Source organism: Hirsutella rhossiliensis, assembly GCF_020360975.1.
Source record: "Hirsutella rhossiliensis strain HR02 chromosome Unknown scaffold00004, whole genome shotgun sequence".
NCBI lineage: Eukaryota > Fungi > Ascomycota > Sordariomycetes > Hypocreales > Ophiocordycipitaceae > Hirsutella > Hirsutella rhossiliensis.
The window spans coordinates 5,628,233-5,645,819 of record NW_025408670.1 but is presented as its reverse complement, the minus strand read 5'-3'; the positions used below and the strand labels follow the sequence as shown (position 1 = coordinate 5,645,819).

At 54.7% G+C, this 17,587-nt stretch overlaps 5 protein-coding genes across 5 annotated transcripts; 1 reads left to right on the top strand and 4 right to left on the bottom strand.

Annotated features, from left to right (window-relative positions):
* Positions 1-643: 643 nt before the first annotated feature.
* On the bottom strand, positions 644-4,240 carry HRG_04936 (cytochrome p450 domain-containing protein; the record flags this gene model as incomplete). The annotated part of the gene is made up of 7 exons (XM_044863407.1): positions 644-1,319; positions 1,389-1,585; positions 1,653-3,026; positions 3,095-3,781; positions 3,844-3,879; positions 3,948-4,066; positions 4,129-4,240. 7 exons carry the CDS (start codon positions 4,238-4,240, stop codon positions 644-646), a joined length of 3,201 nt encoding a protein of 1,066 aa, XP_044722021.1.
* A 1,931-nt stretch (positions 4,241-6,171) lies between these two features.
* Positions 6,172-7,775, bottom strand: HRG_04935 (ring finger domain-containing protein; the record flags this gene model as incomplete). Its single annotated transcript, XM_044863406.1, has 4 exons — positions 6,172-6,233; positions 6,536-7,026; positions 7,122-7,570; positions 7,632-7,775. 4 exons carry the CDS (start codon positions 7,773-7,775, stop codon positions 6,172-6,174), a joined length of 1,146 nt encoding a protein of 381 aa, XP_044722020.1.
* Positions 7,776-9,350: 1,575 nt separating this feature from the next.
* Positions 9,351-9,816, bottom strand: HRG_04934 (uncharacterized protein; the record flags this gene model as incomplete). The annotated part of the gene is made up of 4 exons (XM_044863405.1): positions 9,351-9,426; positions 9,500-9,682; positions 9,741-9,760; positions 9,814-9,816. The coding sequence occupies 4 exons, from the start codon at positions 9,814-9,816 to the stop codon at positions 9,351-9,353; spliced, it is 282 nt and encodes a 93-aa protein (XP_044722019.1).
* Positions 9,817-10,179: 363 nt separating this feature from the next.
* On the top strand, positions 10,180-11,316 carry HRG_04933 (Ribonuclease III; the record flags this gene model as incomplete). Its single annotated transcript, XM_044863404.1, has 1 exon — positions 10,180-11,316. One exon carries the CDS (start codon positions 10,180-10,182, stop codon positions 11,314-11,316), a length of 1,137 nt encoding a protein of 378 aa, XP_044722018.1.
* Positions 11,317-11,524: 208 nt separating this feature from the next.
* Positions 11,525-13,978, bottom strand: HRG_04932 (lysophospholipase catalytic domain-containing protein; the record flags this gene model as incomplete). The annotated part of the gene is made up of 1 exon (XM_044863403.1): positions 11,525-13,978. One exon carries the CDS (start codon positions 13,976-13,978, stop codon positions 11,525-11,527), a length of 2,454 nt encoding a protein of 817 aa, XP_044722017.1.
* Positions 13,979-17,587: the final 3,609 nt, after the last annotated feature.

Below are 17,587 nucleotides of genomic sequence, written 5' to 3'. Positions count from 1 at the left end.
ACAGTATTAGTTGGAACGCCCAAAGAAACAATCTTACTCTGCTTACGATGTCTTGATGCTAGTGTCGAGTCTCTCGGCCGAGACCGAGAGAAGCGGCTTGTTGGCCGGAGCAGTTGCCCCTCGCACGTGCCGTGTCTGTCCCGCCTCGATGCTGGGCGCCGGTGACGTCATCGCGCGAAACGAGACATTGTGCGGCGTCCTTGGTCTGCTTTAAAAATAGACAATGACAGGCTCGGGTGAATCAGGCCAAGGCCGGCGGCATCGGCAGATGCATGCATGTCCTCAAGCTTCATCCTCACGTCACGACCTGCACGCAGGAGCCGGCATTGTGCAGGAGCCGCCGGCATTGGGCAGGGAGGGAGCTGGCCAAGGCACCCAACTGTGAAATCGTCTCGAGTTTCTTGCGTGCACGTATCCAAAACCAAGCCAACATGGCAGCGACAACAAGAAAAACAAGAAAAACAAGAAAAACCACGATATACAACCACGCCCCCTTTTGGAGCACAAGCCGCGCGGCTCACTTGCATTCCCGCCCTCGGCCATCTTCGTTGGCCCGCACCCGCCTCTCCGTGCCCGGAGCATCTGGTCCAGCTCCTGTAGGCAAATATGGCTGCGCCGCCAACCTCAAGAGTCGCCATTATTTTCAGTCGAAAACGTCGGTGACGAAGCGCTCGTTGCGCTGCTGGTCGAACCATGCCCGGGCCGCCTCCTCATCCACCTGCTCTCCCTGCTTATTTCCCTTCTTCTCTCGGACCAGCTGCACGCACGCCGTCTCGACGCCCTTGCCTACCTCCCGGCTACCGCACACGTAGATTTTGGCCCCCCGCTCCCACAGCCTGTAGACGTCATCGCGGTCGTGCGACAGCCTGTGCTGGACGTATTTGCAGCCATCAGATCGATCAGGCGCTCGCGAGTACGCTCGCCTGACCTGGGCGGCGCCGAGCGCCTCCCATCGCGCCAGTTCGTCGGCGTACAGGTTGTCCTCATCCGGCGACCGGCACCCGTAGAACAGAAGCGCGGGAGCAACCTTGCGGCCCGCGCCTATCATGGCCGCCCGTTCTTGCAAGAAACCGCGGAAGGGTGCCAGGCCTGACCCGGCGGCCACACAGATGATGGGCGTCTTCTCGGCGTCGGCCGGTAGATGGAAGGTTTCCGACGGCCGCACCGCCACATGAAGCCGCTCCCCCGGTGCAAGGCCGGAGAGAAAACTGGTGGCGACACCGACGTGGCGGCCGTTGCCCGACATGGCCGGCTGCTCCAGAACCGAGTACGTGAGTGTGAGCTTCGACGGGTCGGCGAGCGGAGAAGACGAGATGGAGCTGGTTCGCCATTCGTTAGCCGAGCGCGTTTCCTCAGCCCATCCCCCATCGAGCTGGGAGAAGACTTACTACTGGCGAACTCGCATGGGTGGGAGCATGCCCAAGTAGGAACCCAATGGCAGCTCGACGGAAGGAAACTGCTCCAGAAGATCCAGGATTGAAGTCCGCTTGAGGTTGATCTTTTCGTGATAATCATCGCCCGCCAACTTCTGGAGCTGCTCGGCGTCACCCTGGTTTTGCGTTGCCGCGGCCAACGCTTGCACATTCTGCAATCATCGTCAGCATTACCGCAATTGACCCCGCCTCCGAACACCAGGTGGGAGCTCTTCTTACCCTTTTTGTGGCAGGTTGACTAAGTTCCACGTACGCGGTGAGCACATCGCTGGCAGAGATGGCCACATCCGTGGGCAGAGACGTTGGGCGGTTCGAGGATATCTTCAACGTCGCATCCCAAGACAGGCCGAACCGCCTGAAAACACGAGAGACTGTCTGTTTTGGATTGAAGGGCAGGATAGCGAGGTAGTCGCCGGCACGATACGTCATGCCTGTAGGCAGCTGGATCTCGATGTGATTCTTGACGGAGCTGGATTTAGTCAGCGTCCTCGCCGAGACGACGACGGCCTCTTCCACGTCCTGCCGCAGCGTCGTCTTGCGTGGAAGCGAAACCTCGACATCCAAGCCATCGTTGCCGCTGTCACTGCTGTCTTCCGCGCCGTACGTCTTCTGCAGAGCTGGCCAGAGCGAGTCGTCCTCCCACGCCTCGAAATCGCTGAACATGTCACGCTCGCCGGCGTCTGTGGTGGCAAGAGGCGTAATCCGGTGGCCGCCAAGCCGGTGGAGAGTCGAGTCTACGAGTTTGGGGATGCGATGAAATGTTTGGACCCAATCGTGGTGACCGCAGCCGAAAACGGCGTACGACACTCCCTCCATCTCGTTCCCTTTGAGGCTCTCCATCCAGCTCACGAATAGTGCGGCATTGGATGGAGGCTGACCTTCGTAAGAGGCAGTAACGATGACCACGGGACGGTCCTTGGGGATGTTCTGGTTGGCGGCGTCCAGGGGTGCCACGGTGGTGGCCCTGAAGCCGTGCCGGGCTGCATCTGCTGCCACCCTCTGTGCCATGGCCTCGCAGGTACCGCTGTTGGAGCCGTAGAAGACGGCCAGAGGCTTACCCCGAGTAGATGACATATCCGCGACGGCCTTGGCCGACGGGTCGTGGTGGTGCACAGCGGTGGTTCCTTTGCCGGCGAGCTGCTGCTCCAGTTCCGTCGGGGTCATGCCATGCCTCAGGGTGGCCTTCATGAAGAAATCCTTGGGCTTGATGGTCAGAGTCTCCTGGATCTCGAGACGGTAATTGGGGTCATCGAGGCTGAAGTTGAAGTTTTGGAAGAGCATGGCCATGACGAGGACCGCCTCCTGCCAGGCAAATGGTCGGCCGATGCAGGCTCGCTTGCCGTTGCCAAAGGGCTTCCAGCAGTTGGGAAACTCTTTGTTGAGGCGAGCAAAGCTCTCCTCGAGCATGCGCTCGGGCTTGAAGTCGCCTGCATCCTCGCCGTAGACGACGGGATCAAGATGTGCCCTGGCGAGCATTGCCGCGATGGGCTCCCCCTTGCGAACGAGGTACTTGCCCGCAAGGAGGGTGTCCTCGTAGGGCTCAACGGTGAAGCCGGGAATGGCCGAGCTGATTCGCAGCGTCTCCCTCAGGACCTGTGGAACTCGACGTCAGCGACTGCAAACGGACACTCGATCTGGGCTAGGAGCTGCGCGGCACATACAGCGGCGATATAGGGCAGCTTGCTGATATGCTCGACCGTGATCTTGTTGCGGCCTATGACCTGGTCAACCTCCTGCTGCACCTTTTGGTAGGTGGCCGGGTTCTTGAGCAGGTGATAGAAGGCGAAGGAGAGCATGCCCGAAGTGGTCTCGTGGCCGGCAATGAGAAAGGTGATGAGCTGATCGGTGATGTTGGCATCGCTTAGCTTGTCGCCCGTCGTGGGGTCGACGCCCTTGAGCATGGCAGCAAGCAGGTCCTTGCGATCGCTGGGGCTTTCCTTGCGCGCCGCGACGACTTGGTCGGCCGTCTTCCTCATTATCGCGATATCGTCCTGGAACTTGTCGTTGGCGGCGCGATAGAGAAAGTTGGGGGCAAACGAGGGCCGCTTGTTTCGCCTTCCGCACTCGGTGAGGAAGTCGCCCATGGCCCTGATGAAAGGGTGCAACTCTTGGCGATAGTATGAGTTGAAACGAAAGTCCATGGCACATAGCGCGAGGGTGTCCAGGGCCAGGCGAGTAAAGTCGTCGGAGACGCAGATGGAGGACTGGGGCCCGTGGCGCGCAAGCTTCATGGCGAGCTGGGTGGCGATGTCATGCATCTCATCGAACATGCCGCGGATGGATAGGGGTCCAAAGGCAGGGACAAGGATGCGATGGGCTTTGTTCCAGTTGGGCTCGTCGTCGTAGGCCTGCGAGGGGATGAGGTTCTGCTTGCAAGATTGGCTTGGCGCGAAGAGGGGTATGGACTAACAGTGAAGAGGCCATCGTGAACACCTTCGCGGACGACCTGCAGAGTAGTCGAGTTAGCCGAGGAGTCCCTGAGCAGTGGCAGCAGCCTTGGGCCCGAGGACGCACCCGCAAAGCAGACCCCAACGACTTGTGAAAACGCTTCTCGTCGCAGAGCTCGTTGACGATTTCATTTGTGGTGGCGACGACAAGAGGGCGCGACCCCAAGTGAAGTCTGAAGATGGCACCTTGGACGAGAGTGCTGTCAGTCTTGGGCGTTCGAGGAAAGGATGCGAGGAGCAGCGCGTACCATAGGTATCTGCGAGGCGGAGGATGTCCTTTAGCGGACTGGTTGTGAACTCGGCCAGGTTGCCGATCAAGGGCAGGCCCGGGGGCTCTGGAATCGGGACGGCTTCAGCCATGGCGGCTGTCGGGGCGACGCGAGGCTGTCGAGGCAAACGAGTTGTCTGTCAGTTCAGTGCTCAACTGCATGTCCAAGACAGAGGATGGATCCGCGGAGACAGGCGAGGGCGCCATGGAGGCAGAGGGCAGGTTAAAGTCATACGATGAAGACAACGGCGTCAGTGTGGCCCTTGCCTCGGGCGCCTGTTGCCGGCCAATTGCACCTTGTAGATATGACCCCGTCTTGGGCCCGGGGGAGGGGAGGAGTTCAAAGGGGCCAAAGTTTGACCAGGAATGGTAAGGGGTGAAAAAGCCTTTGGTGGTGTATGACACGGAAGTCGGGCTGGGTAGAGAGAGGCTGGGTAGAGAGAGGGAGTGAGTCGGTGTGGTCGAGGGCAAGAGGAAAGGATTGTGCTCGCTCCTGCCATATATATATACCTATGTACTGTATATACCTAGGTATATACCTACCTATGTATATGCGCCTTTTGCGGACCACAAAGTGCAGTCACGTCCCTAGCTAGTACTTGCCCTCTCAGTACGTATGTATAGCAACAATGAATTGCTGGGACTGGGATCCTGAAGCGAAGACGTGGCGCCCGCACAGCCCGGGACCCCGAACCTGCCGCATTGCCGGGCCGAGTCGCTTCTCGCGCGTAAAGGGCAGCGTTTCATCAAAGGTGCCGGCAACCTGGTCTGTATTCGGTGGCTGCATGGATGCGTGTACGGAGTACCTACCTTGGATGCTTGGCAGCTTGGTGATAAGTAGGTATAACAACACACAACGACACGCGAGGTGGGGCCGCCGCCATCAATAGCGGCGCGCCCGATCCCAAAGTCCGTCTCCAGGCTCCGTCCGGCCGCTTCCCGTCCCCCCCTCCCCCTTGGATCCCCCCCAATCATCTGGATGCCGCCCTCTCCAGCCCCGCGACTTTGGCTCCCAAACACTGCGGCTGAGGTACGAAGAGACTGGCCCTCGCTGGGTCTACCGACCTTTGACGGGCCCATCCATGCACCCCGGACCGAGGCATCGGAGCGGGCGTCGCAAACGTCCCCGGCATGGAGAATGCAGGACGCTAACATGTATGCATGCTTACCAAGTACGACGGTTTGAAGCGGGGACATGCTCTGTTGCGACTGTAAGTCCCGAGAGTCTAGATTGCAGAGGGCTTCGCTGTAGCTGAACATAATTTTGCAAAATTGTTGCAAAGCCGGAGAGAATAGTCAAGCTTTCCCGCCGCGCCTGCCAAACGTCACCGTTACGACAGGCATCGGGGAATATAACTTCTACAAATTTCCGGCTCGTCGCAAATGCCGATACTGTGATTGGCTTGCTCGCCATGTATCAGTACTTTGTACCTGGAAATCTTCAGGGCCCGCCGTTGCTCCTCACTCTCGGCCGTTTCAGCCCCAAGCCTCACGCAGGCGCCTCACCGTCTCGCAGCACAGCCACCGACTCCACTCTCTCTCGGCCCCGTTCCCGGTGCCGTCTCCGTCCGTCCTCTTCAGATGACGTACCAAATTCGACGCCACGCCTCGCTGCGAAATTCACAATCTATTCGTCTGGGTATCTCAGCCAAGTCCTCGTGAACCTTGCCTTTTTGCGCAAGCTCTGCCCTCTACCCAGGCTGCCGCTAATCCTGCTGAAATTTCATGCATGTCATCAAACACCGTCGCGTGCTCGTCTATCCTCCATCCACGTCATCACAGCCCAGGCTTTGCGTCGCCACCCCCTCTTCGTCCTCGTGGCTCAAAACTCCATCGTCGAGCTACATTCCATAATAGGCGACCCTGCTACCGCCTCTCGTCTCGGGGCGAACCCTGATGTGACCCGTTACCCCCGGTGAATCGCTCCCGCAGCCAGCTGATTGGCCCCTGGCTCGCCTGCCTACCGGAGCCTCGATCGCCCTGCCCACGTCGGCTGCTCTGCGACGGACTCCTCTGCCTCATTCTAGCCCCGTATTCTCCCGACACCGTCTCTGGCGGGCTCGTCGGCGAAATCGATGTCCGTCTCTGCATTCGCGACGAGTCATAACTGTGCTGTGGCGGCGTCCCTCGCCCACGCTCCCGGTCTCTCTCTTGTTGAATGGTTGAGATTGCTCGAACAGCCTCGTCGAGCCGGGCGGGGCGGGGCCCTAAGAACGGCCGAGCTGCATTGCCGGCCAATGTGTCCGTCGATTCCCGTTCCTGTCTACCAAAGGTCCCACCAAAGCTTCGACTGAAGCCCCCCCTAAAGCTCCTAGACGAGCCTGCGGCTTCTCCCCCATGTCCTAGAGCCGAAGAGCCACCCTGGACAGGTATCAATCTCGGCGCACCCGTGTTGGAGGCACCATCACTGCCGCCATTGTTACTGCTCTGGTTGTTGCCGTTGCCCGACTCGACGACGGGAGTCCTGCAGATGGGACAGGTGTTGTGTTCCTTGAGCCACAAGGTGACGCATTCCTCGTGAAACCAATGCTTGCACGGTAAAGTCACAGCCTCGTCCCCAATGTGCATTTCGTCGATGCAGATGGTGCACTCCGTCTTGCTTTCGCCCTTGAGCATGTCCTGATCAACCGTTTTGCGATCAAGTGTCTTGAGTGCTTCTTCGGAAGCGGGCGGTGCCGCGTTGGACTGGGGATTCGCCTCCATCAACTGTGTTACGATGCGGTCAAACGCCTCTTGCGAGTCCACAGCGTCTCCTGCCGGGGCATTCACCCCACTGAACAGGCTCAGTATATCCTGCAAGCCCCGGGCGAGATTCGGAGGTGGACCCTGATGCTCGCCTCGCGGCGGCCCGAAATCTCGTAATACGTTGGAAAAGATTCTGCAATCGATCAGTCAAGACTCGCCAACAGCGCACCGACAAGAGACGGGCCAGATTCGGCTCGCTCATCACCGCTGGAAAGGACTTGAGCGTACGCTTGAAATTGGTCCGCCGGAGAGCCGTCGTGGGAACGCCCCATGCCATGTGCGCCAGGAGGTGGACCGGAGAAGATGGTGACGGAGGCGGTCCCCCCGCCGAAGGGCCCGCCGGATGTGAAAGTGGTGCGTTGAATATGGGGCCAGGCAGGGGGGTTGTCGTCATGACCTGGATGTTCTCTTGCGTTCATGTTCCGTTCTGGACTAAGGTTCTGGACCATTTCGTAGAAGCGATGCAGTACGGGTTCAACGCCCGGGTCGTGGTGATCGGCGTGATTAGAGCCATTTCGGACGTTCCGGCGATGGATGAAGCCATGCGGGCCGGCGAATTCCTCTATATCAGCCTCCTCGGGGTCTGAGTCGTCGTCATAGCGGGCGGCCCGTGAGGCCGGAGAGGAGGGCATCGAAGCGAACTGGTCGAGTTCGCGAGGATCATTGTAGGGGTTTACCTACGCTTCTGTCAGTAAGCGGGTCTATGAGTGACAGAGGCGTCTAGGAGGACTGCTTTACGATTTCAGTGATGTCGCCATCGCAGGCCGGGCAGCTTAGCCCGTACTCGTCTCGATGCCACTCATTAGAACATGCATGGCAGTAGACCACCTCGCGGCCAGCGGTAGCGTCAAGATGTCCGCCGGGATGGCTGCGCGAGGCCATCTGGTCTTGTCTGCGTTGATAGGCTGTGAGGGCACTGAGTCCGAGGCCAATAGCGAGGCCGGCAAGGCGGAAGGCACGAGACGCCAGAGTGGATGATGTTGAGGGGGAGGTCTCGGAAGTAGGTGCCAGCCAACGGGGGAGGGAAACTACGAGCGGAGTCGGCAGCGACAGCCGGGGAAGCAGACGGAGAGGAGGAGGGGTCAAGGCGAGGGTCGACAGTGGAGGGAGGTGTTGGTTGAATCAGTGTGCGTCGTGAACAGCGTCACAGTCTCGAAGCGGTGGACGTGGCGTCGGTTGGCGGCAAAGGCAGCGTGGGAAGAAAGATAAAGACGAGGTGTCGCTGCTACTGCTGCTGCTGCTGCTGCTGCTGAAAGGTCAGCAGGTCATTCAATGGGAAGATGGGATGAGTGCAGCTGCTGTTGGAATATTGCTAGCCACAGTAGAACAAGCACACGCACCTCGTCGAAGCACGATTGCCGCCGACCGAGACGAGAGGGCTCACTGAGGCTTACGCGCTCGTGCACCACGATCACGTCCCGTATGGCTGGCGCCCCGGTTTTCTTTGCCTGACCAACTGGGCGTGGCCGAAGATGTGAGGAGATGCAGCGAAGGCGAGGGAAGGCTGGCGAAGTGCTGACCAGGAGGTGAATCGGGTGTCGAGAAGCGGCATCACTCGCAGCTGGAACGTAGTGCTGCAGATGACCTAATATGGGGAAGGGGTGGACGGGCTGCAGAAGCATCGAGTCGAGTCCCTGGGACATCTTTTTGGGGCACACACGCCAGGGGCCGCTTATCAGCTTCCAATAACACTCGATACGGCAAAGTACCGAGAGGTCCCTCCGGCAATAGTGGGTACCTTGCACTACCTCAGCGTACAGTACTGTAATTACAGTATCTTCCCAGCTTCCCTTCCAGCCCGCCACTGCTGAGAGAATCCAGCGTCACAGGCAAGACACTTATTATGCCCTGGTCACCCTGGATCCTGGTTTGCTTGGGCTACGCAGACCCGCTGCCTTTGATTATTGCAAAACATCTGCTTGCCTGCTGTTGGTGTGTGCTCCCGATGTTTGTGTAATTACATGCCGTGGATCCATGCGCCCGCCCGGCGTGCATGCTTTCTTTCATGCGTGCAACAACAAATCATCAGTACGTAGCAACAACCAAGCAGATTCGCCGTTTCAAACACTCGTCTCTCCGGGCACACGTGTAGCAAGACTTCCGAGCCCAGCTACCTATCGGTAGTCATCACGGCCGCGGCTTGGTTGCGAGAACTGTAGCCCATCACTCCTCGTCTTTGGTCGCCGTGTTGATGACTCGGTAGTGGAACAATTCGCAACGTGGGCAAACGAGTTGGCAGGCCCAATAAGTCACCGGCAATCTTCCGGGTTCCTTCATCACATCTCATCACGTCCGTTGTGTCGAGACCATCTCGCTGGCCCCGGCTTGTTGTCGCTCATTGTGAGTCTCATCATCAACGTGTGCACAGGACAAAGATAGCGCAGGCTTGCAAGCCCCTCAAAGTTGAGCCCCGATTTGCGAGTCTGGCAGTATTTGTACACGGGCGAATCTCCGCAGTCACTCTTTTGCGCCTTTCGTCGACTCCGCCTTCAGCCGATCCTCCTTGTCCCACTCAATCAACTGCCTGGACCAGCTGTGCACGCGCCGTCAGCGTCCGCATCATCCCAATGTCCCCTCATATATATTCAAGGGGGCCAGAGACGTACTTTCGGCTAGGGAACCAGTCCCCGGGCTCTGGCTTGCGAGACCACGTTTCCCGCTCGGCGCTGAACTTCCAGGTGACGGCCAGGACTCCGGCCATGACGACGCCCGCGATGAGCGTGTTGGCCCTCCAGTTTGCCGGCTGTGCGTACCAACCGCCGGACGGCGACCACACGTGCTTGGGATACCTTGACGGGGAGGCAATGAGGACTTGATCGAGGAGCATGGGCCGGCGCGGGTACTCACGGGATTTTTCCTCCACCGCCCTGGAAAGCCAATCAGCGAGCGTGCAGTTAGAAAGACCATCGCATTCACTTACCATCTTAATCGGCTTGCCGTCGGACGCGTGAGGAAGCTTGAAAGAGTGCGCGAGAGCGTCGTGCTGTGCTTGCTGCAGGTTAACAATAATTGTAAGCTCTCCCTGCCCCGGTTGAGGTCCGCACTAGCCGCCGCCGCCGCACGGGCCGAGGATGTTCCGCAACTGGCACCCCCCAGGAAACCAGCGCTCGCAGGCCAGCACTTGCTTGGGGCTTCAAGTTTTTCTGCAATAGGAGACGACGACCACAAAACAAGGGCCCGCCACAGAGAAGCGCCACGGCCTCGCCCGCGCTCTGCTCCTCCGCGGCCTTTCCTTCCTTCCAGCGTGGGCTCTGCGCCCAAAGGACAATTCATTTCGGCGCGCCCCATGAAGAGGTTACGGCCAGCGCGATGCAGCGGGCAACTGCTTCGTGCTTGTCCGGCGACTAGGCAACCCTTTGTCAACGCGATTCGATGTCTGCACGCAGAAGCCCCGGCGCATAACGGCGACCGACTCGCATTCGAGCCTGACGCCAAACCTGGTCGCCCCTCCACCTCGCACAAGCGGCCAGACGTCTCTGCCAAGCTGGCCGCCTTACACGCCAGATTGGCCCTCTCCAAAACGATTCCCCTCCAGACGCTGGCGCGAGCTCTCATCACTCCATCCGCCGACCCCGATGCCGAAGCCAACAACTCGAATCTCGCATACCTAGGAAGCACAATCGTCAACTACCACGTCCTGGAATACCTTGTCTGCAAGTGGCCGCGGCTGCCCATGGCCATCCTGTACGAGGCGCTGAGGGCATACGCCGGCCACGAATCGCTCCAACAGGTAGCCCGCCAATGGGGTTTGGAGTTGGCGGCGGCGCCCGGCCAAGAGGTTGATCCCGGTCTGCTGCAGTGGAAAGCAGATGGCCAACACATGCTGAGCACGCGGTGGGGGTACATTCGCCCGGACGTGCGCCGAAATGCTCACTACCATCGCCCGAGCCTCAGCAGCCGAGTGGTCCTCGACGTCGACTTTGGAGAGAGGGTCCCGCCTAGTTCCGGCGAAGAAGAATACCAAGGCCTGCAAAGCGAGGCCACTGCGTCCTTCGTCCAGGCCGTCGTTGGCTCCATATACACGCATTGCGGTCGCGAACCCGCAAAGTCCTTCGTCGCGTCGCACATCTTGTCTCGGCAGCTAGATCCCTCCGCGCTCTTCGCCTTCAAGCTGCCGACGCGCGAGCTCGCCCTTCTTTGCGCCCGTGAGGGCTTCGAGGCTCCTCTCGCTCGCCTGGAAAGCGAGACTGGTCGACTGTCTCGTACACCCGTCTACGTTGTCGGCATCTACAGTGGTAGCGAGAAGCTGGGAGAAGGCAGCGGCCCGAGCCTAGATATCGCGCGGCGGAAGGCCTCCATGAACGCTTTGAAGGCGTGGTACCTATACAGTCCCGGCAACAAGGTGCGCGTGCCCAGCGACACGATGGATGAGGAGGCAGAGCCCTGGACGGCGCCGCACATTGACATTGGAGAAATTATCTGAAGAGAGGACTGTCAATGAAGCCAATCGTGAGGGGCTCGACAGAGTCATCACTGTATTTTAAAGTACTCAGTAGGACAAACAATTCGTCCTGCCCACAGAAAATAGAAAAGGGCCCGAGGAGACCGCATAGTGCCCTCAAAACGGCTTGCTCGATATATACCATAGGTGCCTAACCTATATTACGAGCTCGGGTCGACGTTTGGGACCATTAGCTGAATTGGTCTCCCTCTCCCAGCAGTGCGGCCTCGCGATAGCTCGCTATGTTATGGAATGCCTCGTCTCGCAGCTGCTGCTCTGCCTTTTCGCGAAGCTGTTTCTTGCGCTCGTAGACGGCACGGATCGTGGATTTGATCTGCTGCCTCCCCTCATCATAGTTGGCTCGGGCCAGTTGCACCACGCCCTCTATCTGCTCGGGCGTGTAGACAAAGTTCCAGGTGCTGAGGAATTCGGACGTTCCGGGTGAAACATCCGGCACCTTGTCGTTGGACAGAAAGGGGAGATATACGACAGCGATGCCGGCATAAGTCTCCGTCAGCTTCCATGAGTTGGCAGTCGTGATTGCCTTGGGCGGCGGCGGCGGCTTAGATGACCGCTCCTGAGTCGTGCCGACCCAGACCGTGCAATAGCCCAGATCACCAGCTTCTGTGTCTCCTGGCGAGAACTTGGCCTCCGCATCGCTGGGCGGATCGTCCTTGGCATCCCCATCGGCATTTCGATGAAGCGCCGCTTGATCGGCCTTGGCTTCCTGCACCTTCTTCTCCGCATCGCGCGTCGAGCTTGCCTGAGCGTCGACAAGCTCTGCTCTTGTTTGTTTGACGGATTTCCCAGGCTTTGGCCATCCGATACCGACCGGCCATCCCTTGATACCGCGCTGACGAGCGTATCCGTCCGCGACAGACAGCCAATTGTCCGTCTTGATGTCCGCCGAGGCATCAAAGGCGATGAGGATGTCTACATCTCGGCCCGGCCGCAATAGGGGGTAGATGGGGAGGTTGTTTGACATTCCCGCATCCATCAGCTGGATGTACTCCTTCTCGTAAATGTTTCTCGGCGTCGTCTTGGGCAACATGCCGCGCATGTCGTAGGCAAAATTGGGGATGCTGGCGGGGTCAATGGGATGAACCTTGCTCAAGTCTTCGTTCTTCCCAGAGACCATTTCGTCGAGCGTGCCGAACCCCGACATGCTCTGGACGAGCGGTCTGATCTCTCGGTAGTAATGGCTGAGGGTCGCGCAGAAAGCACTCCCGAAGATGCCCATTAGGAGTGGCATTTTGATTTCCGGCAGGTGGAAGCCATGTTCAGGAGGCACGTCTTTGCCGGCCTTGAACTTTCTGCCCATGGCCCAGGTTGGGATGCCGGCGCCGAACTCTTCGCAAAAGAACTCGTACGGCGTGATTTCGTACCACTGAAACCAGGCTTCTTGCTTGGCCTTTTCTTTTGCCTCCTCGGCGCCTGCTGGGGTGACAGTGGCTTCCAGCTCCGGAATCTCGTGCCGCACAGCGGTATAGATGGGCAGTGGCCGCTGCCCGAGCTTGACGTAATTTCGCTGATTCGATAGCTTGAAGTCTCGGTCGTTGACGCCCAGCTCACCCTTGGGCACGAGATATCGCGCGCCGAGCAAGAGACCATAGATGTCGACAAGGCCAAAGTCGGCCTTGGCGTCTCCTCTGAGCTTCTCGACCAGGCCGCTCAAGAGGTACTTGCTCGTTGGTAAGGTGATGAGGGACCGAAAGGCAACCGGAGGATACGCAATGTGCGTGGAAGCCCGAGACTTGAGATGGTCGAGGAGGGCCCCGATGCTTCCCCTTGCAAAGGAAGAGAGGTAGAGGGCCTGCAGCCAGCAGGAGCCGCTGACTCCAGAGGTATATGTCACGCAGTCGAACAGGCCGTCCTCGTCGGCGGCAAGCAAAGACCCGGTGCCGGCAATGAGTGCGCGCAGGCCCCCGCCAGAGCCACACATGGCAATGGTTGGGACATCTTCGGGATTGATGTCCTTTTCTTGCAGGCCCAGATACCTTGCCAAGGCCACCCTCGCAACCCTCCGCCGCCTGGCGAGGAATTCTTTTTCCTCGTCGCACAGGTCGGGCGACACTCGCACGTTGGCGGAGTATCGAATCTCAGGGTTTATGAGGGGATCGTGGGCTTCCTGCCAGATTTCATCGGCAAGGGAGCCTGGCGACATGGATAGCTCCCGCTGAAGCTTTCTCACGTAGCCGGGGACCAGCTTGGACCATTCGGGAAGAATCAGGCCGACAAGCTTGTCGGAGAAGTCGGACCACTCAAGGTCTGTCATCAAAGACAAGGATTCAAAGCGGCGGGCAAAATTGGCCCACGCAGACTGATCTTGTTTCGCCTCGTCAACTGCATGTTGGCCCTGGCCATCGTCGGGAAGGTCTTGACCAGCAGAGGAGCTTCTGCTGCTGCTCCGGTGGGAGAGTTGTGCAAAGTCGTCGGACGGATAGAGCCACCAGATAAAAAGCCCGCCGGCAAAAGCAGCTACCGGCAAGGTTGAGCCAAGGCGATCGTTGAGACCATGCCTGGTCGTCTTTGTGAAGAATCCGTGGCGAGGCTGTTTGGACCAAGGGGAGGCGACGCGTTTAGCAATGCGTAGTGCCACGCTGGGACTGGCCCACGTGCCGGCGAGTCGACCGATCTGTCTCATTGTCGCAGGGTCCAGTGCCGATGGCAGAGAAGCATGATAAGTGAAGCTCAAGGCGGAGCGGATAGCGCCGCTGCTCACTGGCTGAGTCGTGTCTGTTGAGCGTTGTTGTAGCTAGCTGTCTGGTCACGGAGGGGCCTTCAGGCCGCCCATTTCAAGACGATGACTGCGAGGATGCAGGAAGGCAGGCCGAGGCGGGCAGCGGGCCTTGCACTTTGAAGTTTCGAAGTCTGCCTACGTTGGAGAGCACCAACAATTCAGGGAGTTTAGACGACGTTGGGAGTGGAGTTGCGTACTGCTTATGTCATTGGAGCAAAAAGGGTAAGTCCGTGTGCCAGTAATTACTCTCAAGTAGGTACGTATCTACAGTATGAGGTACCTAAGCAGGTACAGGTAGGTAGGCGCCTATCGGGTCCGGGCCGGTCCTTCCTTCCTACCCTACGCAAGTAGTGTTATAGATAATGAGAACTTAAAAGACTGCGTGGTGCCAGTGCTTGTTGAGCCTCATGCTTGTAAGATGGACGGGATATCGCGATAGCCCTAATGGACCACAGCAGTTAGTCAAGAATACACCTTGACTATTACACCGTAACGAGCAGACTAAAAGTGGGGATACCGCACATTTTATATAAGTATTACTATGAGTATTGCTAACTGTACATATACGTATTGCTATCCGTACATTCGCCCCATTTTTAAGATACGTACTAACGCCAGCCCGCCCCGCCCATTTGTACCGCGCGCGCCTGGCAAGTACCCGTACCGCCCAAATGCCCGCACCCGCGCCTGCGCCCGCCCGCACACACACATAGAGGCAATAAAGGCCACATAACGCACTCTCAATTCGCTCAAATAACGCATTTCCGAGCCTTGAGCTCGAAGTTGCAATAATCGGCCCGTTAATTGATCCGGCTCCTCCTCTGGCCCTTACGGCTGTGTGGGCGGCGGCGGCGGCGCCTCAATTGCATCCCACTCAACGATCCCTTTAACGCCTGACGAAGCCGGCGGCGCGCCCCTCCTGCCGCGTCCTCCTCTTAATCCCCTTCCCCTTGTATTTCCTCGGGCGGTCGATCCTTATTATAACGCTGTAAGAGACCGCGGACTATAGCTAAGTTCGTCGATTTCGTTGTGCCCCCGGCGCCTTCGAATGCTTGCGTTAAGCCGCCTTAAGCTGGCCTGACTCGAATTAGGTGCTGTTGTGATGCCGTTACTGTCATCGCCGCCGCCGCCGCCGCTGCTGCTGCCGCCGCTGCCATTCCTATGAGGGAACCCGGCATAGGTAGCTTATTATTATAGGGCCGGCCGCGTATAACTATAATAACGTTAGGATCGCGGATTTATAGTAATAGCTCGTCGAGGTCCTAGAGGTAGTAATTAGTATAAAAACTAAATTAAGGGGGGGGGTCTTTACTAATAGCTTCTTAAGCTACTATTATGCTAAAATATTACGCTTTTTAAGCTTTAACTTAGCTTAGGTATAAGGTTATAAGCATCGTAGGCTTCGTTTAAGTCGCCTTATAGTATAAGGGCATTAAAGAAAGAGAAAAGAGGGTCTATTATAGCGCTAGCGATAGCTTTAAATTAATATATATATATATATAGAATATAGGTAAGGTCTTATATATATATATATATATATAAAGTACTATTAAGCTTACTAAATTAAAAGGGAGGTGCCGCTACCTTAAGTAGGCTTAATAGTAAGAGGTAATAGCGGCTTAGAGTATAGTATACCTAGATAATAGAAATAATAAGAAGTAAAAGGTAAATATAGCCGACTTATAATACTAGGCGAGTACTAAGGTAGATAATAAGGCCCTTTTACTCTTTAACTAATATATATTATTTTAAATCTTATAAATAAATTTACGAAAATCTATTTCTTAATGCCTTTAAAATAAATACTATAGACTAGTTAAGCGGTCTAATATAAGCTCTTAAAATAGCTAGCCTCCCGCTTAATTTTAAGCTCTCTTTTCTTAACTTTTCCTTATTAACTTACTTATATATATCTTACCTTATTACTCCTTTACTATAGCCCTATATATTCCTTTATAATAATATTATTAATATTAATTTAAACTAAGAGACCTATTAATAGTATCTAAGAAAGCTATTAATTCTTAGCGACCGGAAACTATAGCTTATTTCGCTTAAGTAAAAACCGGCCGCTTACTATTACGACTATAGCTACTAGGCCGCTAATAGTCGACCGCGTTAAGTATATAATACGGTCTAACGGATAAATAGTTAGCACGACTATTTAATAGATATAGGATCGAGGGGATTATAGAGATCTAAGTAATCTAAGATTAATAAGATTACTACGCTCTATACGATCTAACGTTAGGGATTATAGCTAGGCCTATAATCTAAGGATAGTCTTTATAGGTATATATAGCTACCTACTTTTACTCCTTTAGATAGATAGCTCGATAGCTTTTAATATAGATCTTTATTACGATTCTATCTTTAATTTTAATTACCTAGTTATAGTCTATAGTCTATAACCTTTAACTTATTACTAATATAATATACTTATTATTACTTAGACCACGCCCTATTATATCTACTAATATAAACCCCTTAATAGGTTTATCCCTTAAGAATAATACTAGTTATTATATATTAAAAGCTCTTATTTAATATAATACCGCGTTACTTTAAGTAATATTATAACTATTAATATACTTATATAGTAAGCTAGATTAACTAACTCTAGAGCTACTATATCGCCTTAGGATATAATACGCGAGATTATTATCCTTTAATATAAGGTATAGTTACTTAAGAATAAAGGAGGTAATAGATAAGTTAGGGACCTTAGAGAAGTAGTTAAACTAAAATAGCTAGGACTATTTAATAGTACTTATAGCACGCTTTAAGACTTTCTTATTTAACTTAAGGCCTACTATTAGTTTTACCTTATTAAACTCTTAGACCTAGTCGAAAAGGTACTTTATATAGGAAATTATTTATTTAAAATAGTACTTACTTAATTTAGACCTATTATAAGAGACTTTCTCGATAACTAACTAGCGTAATAAGATAATAAGATAGATAAAGTCTTTATTAGTTTCTAAGGATTTAAAGAAGCTATTATAAAAGTATTTAGAATAACTAATAAGGAATAAGAAGCTAAATAGAAACTTTAAGAACTCTAATAAAAGATCTTAGTATTAAATTATACTATAAAGTTCTATTAAGTTACCTTAAAGCTTAATTAAGACAACGAACCTCTTATATTACGATTCTACGATAGGCTTAAAGAAGAAGTTAAGGATAAGCTCTATAAGGAAAATCGACCTAATAAGCTCTCGGACTATACTACTATAGTAATATAAATCGATAATAGATAGTATATATAACGCTAAGAAAAGAAATAAGGAAGAGGAAACTAGAACCCTTCTTATAAGAATAACTTTAACTAACGCGCTAACTATAAAAAAAAGCGCGAAACTCTTATTACCTATACTTATATAATTAACCTAAGTAAGATAGATCTAGATATAATATAGAAAAGTAAAGGAAAGTATTTTAATTATAAGAAACTTAAATATTACTTTAAAGAATATAAATAACTTTATAAGGAGAAAAAACCTATTAAGTACT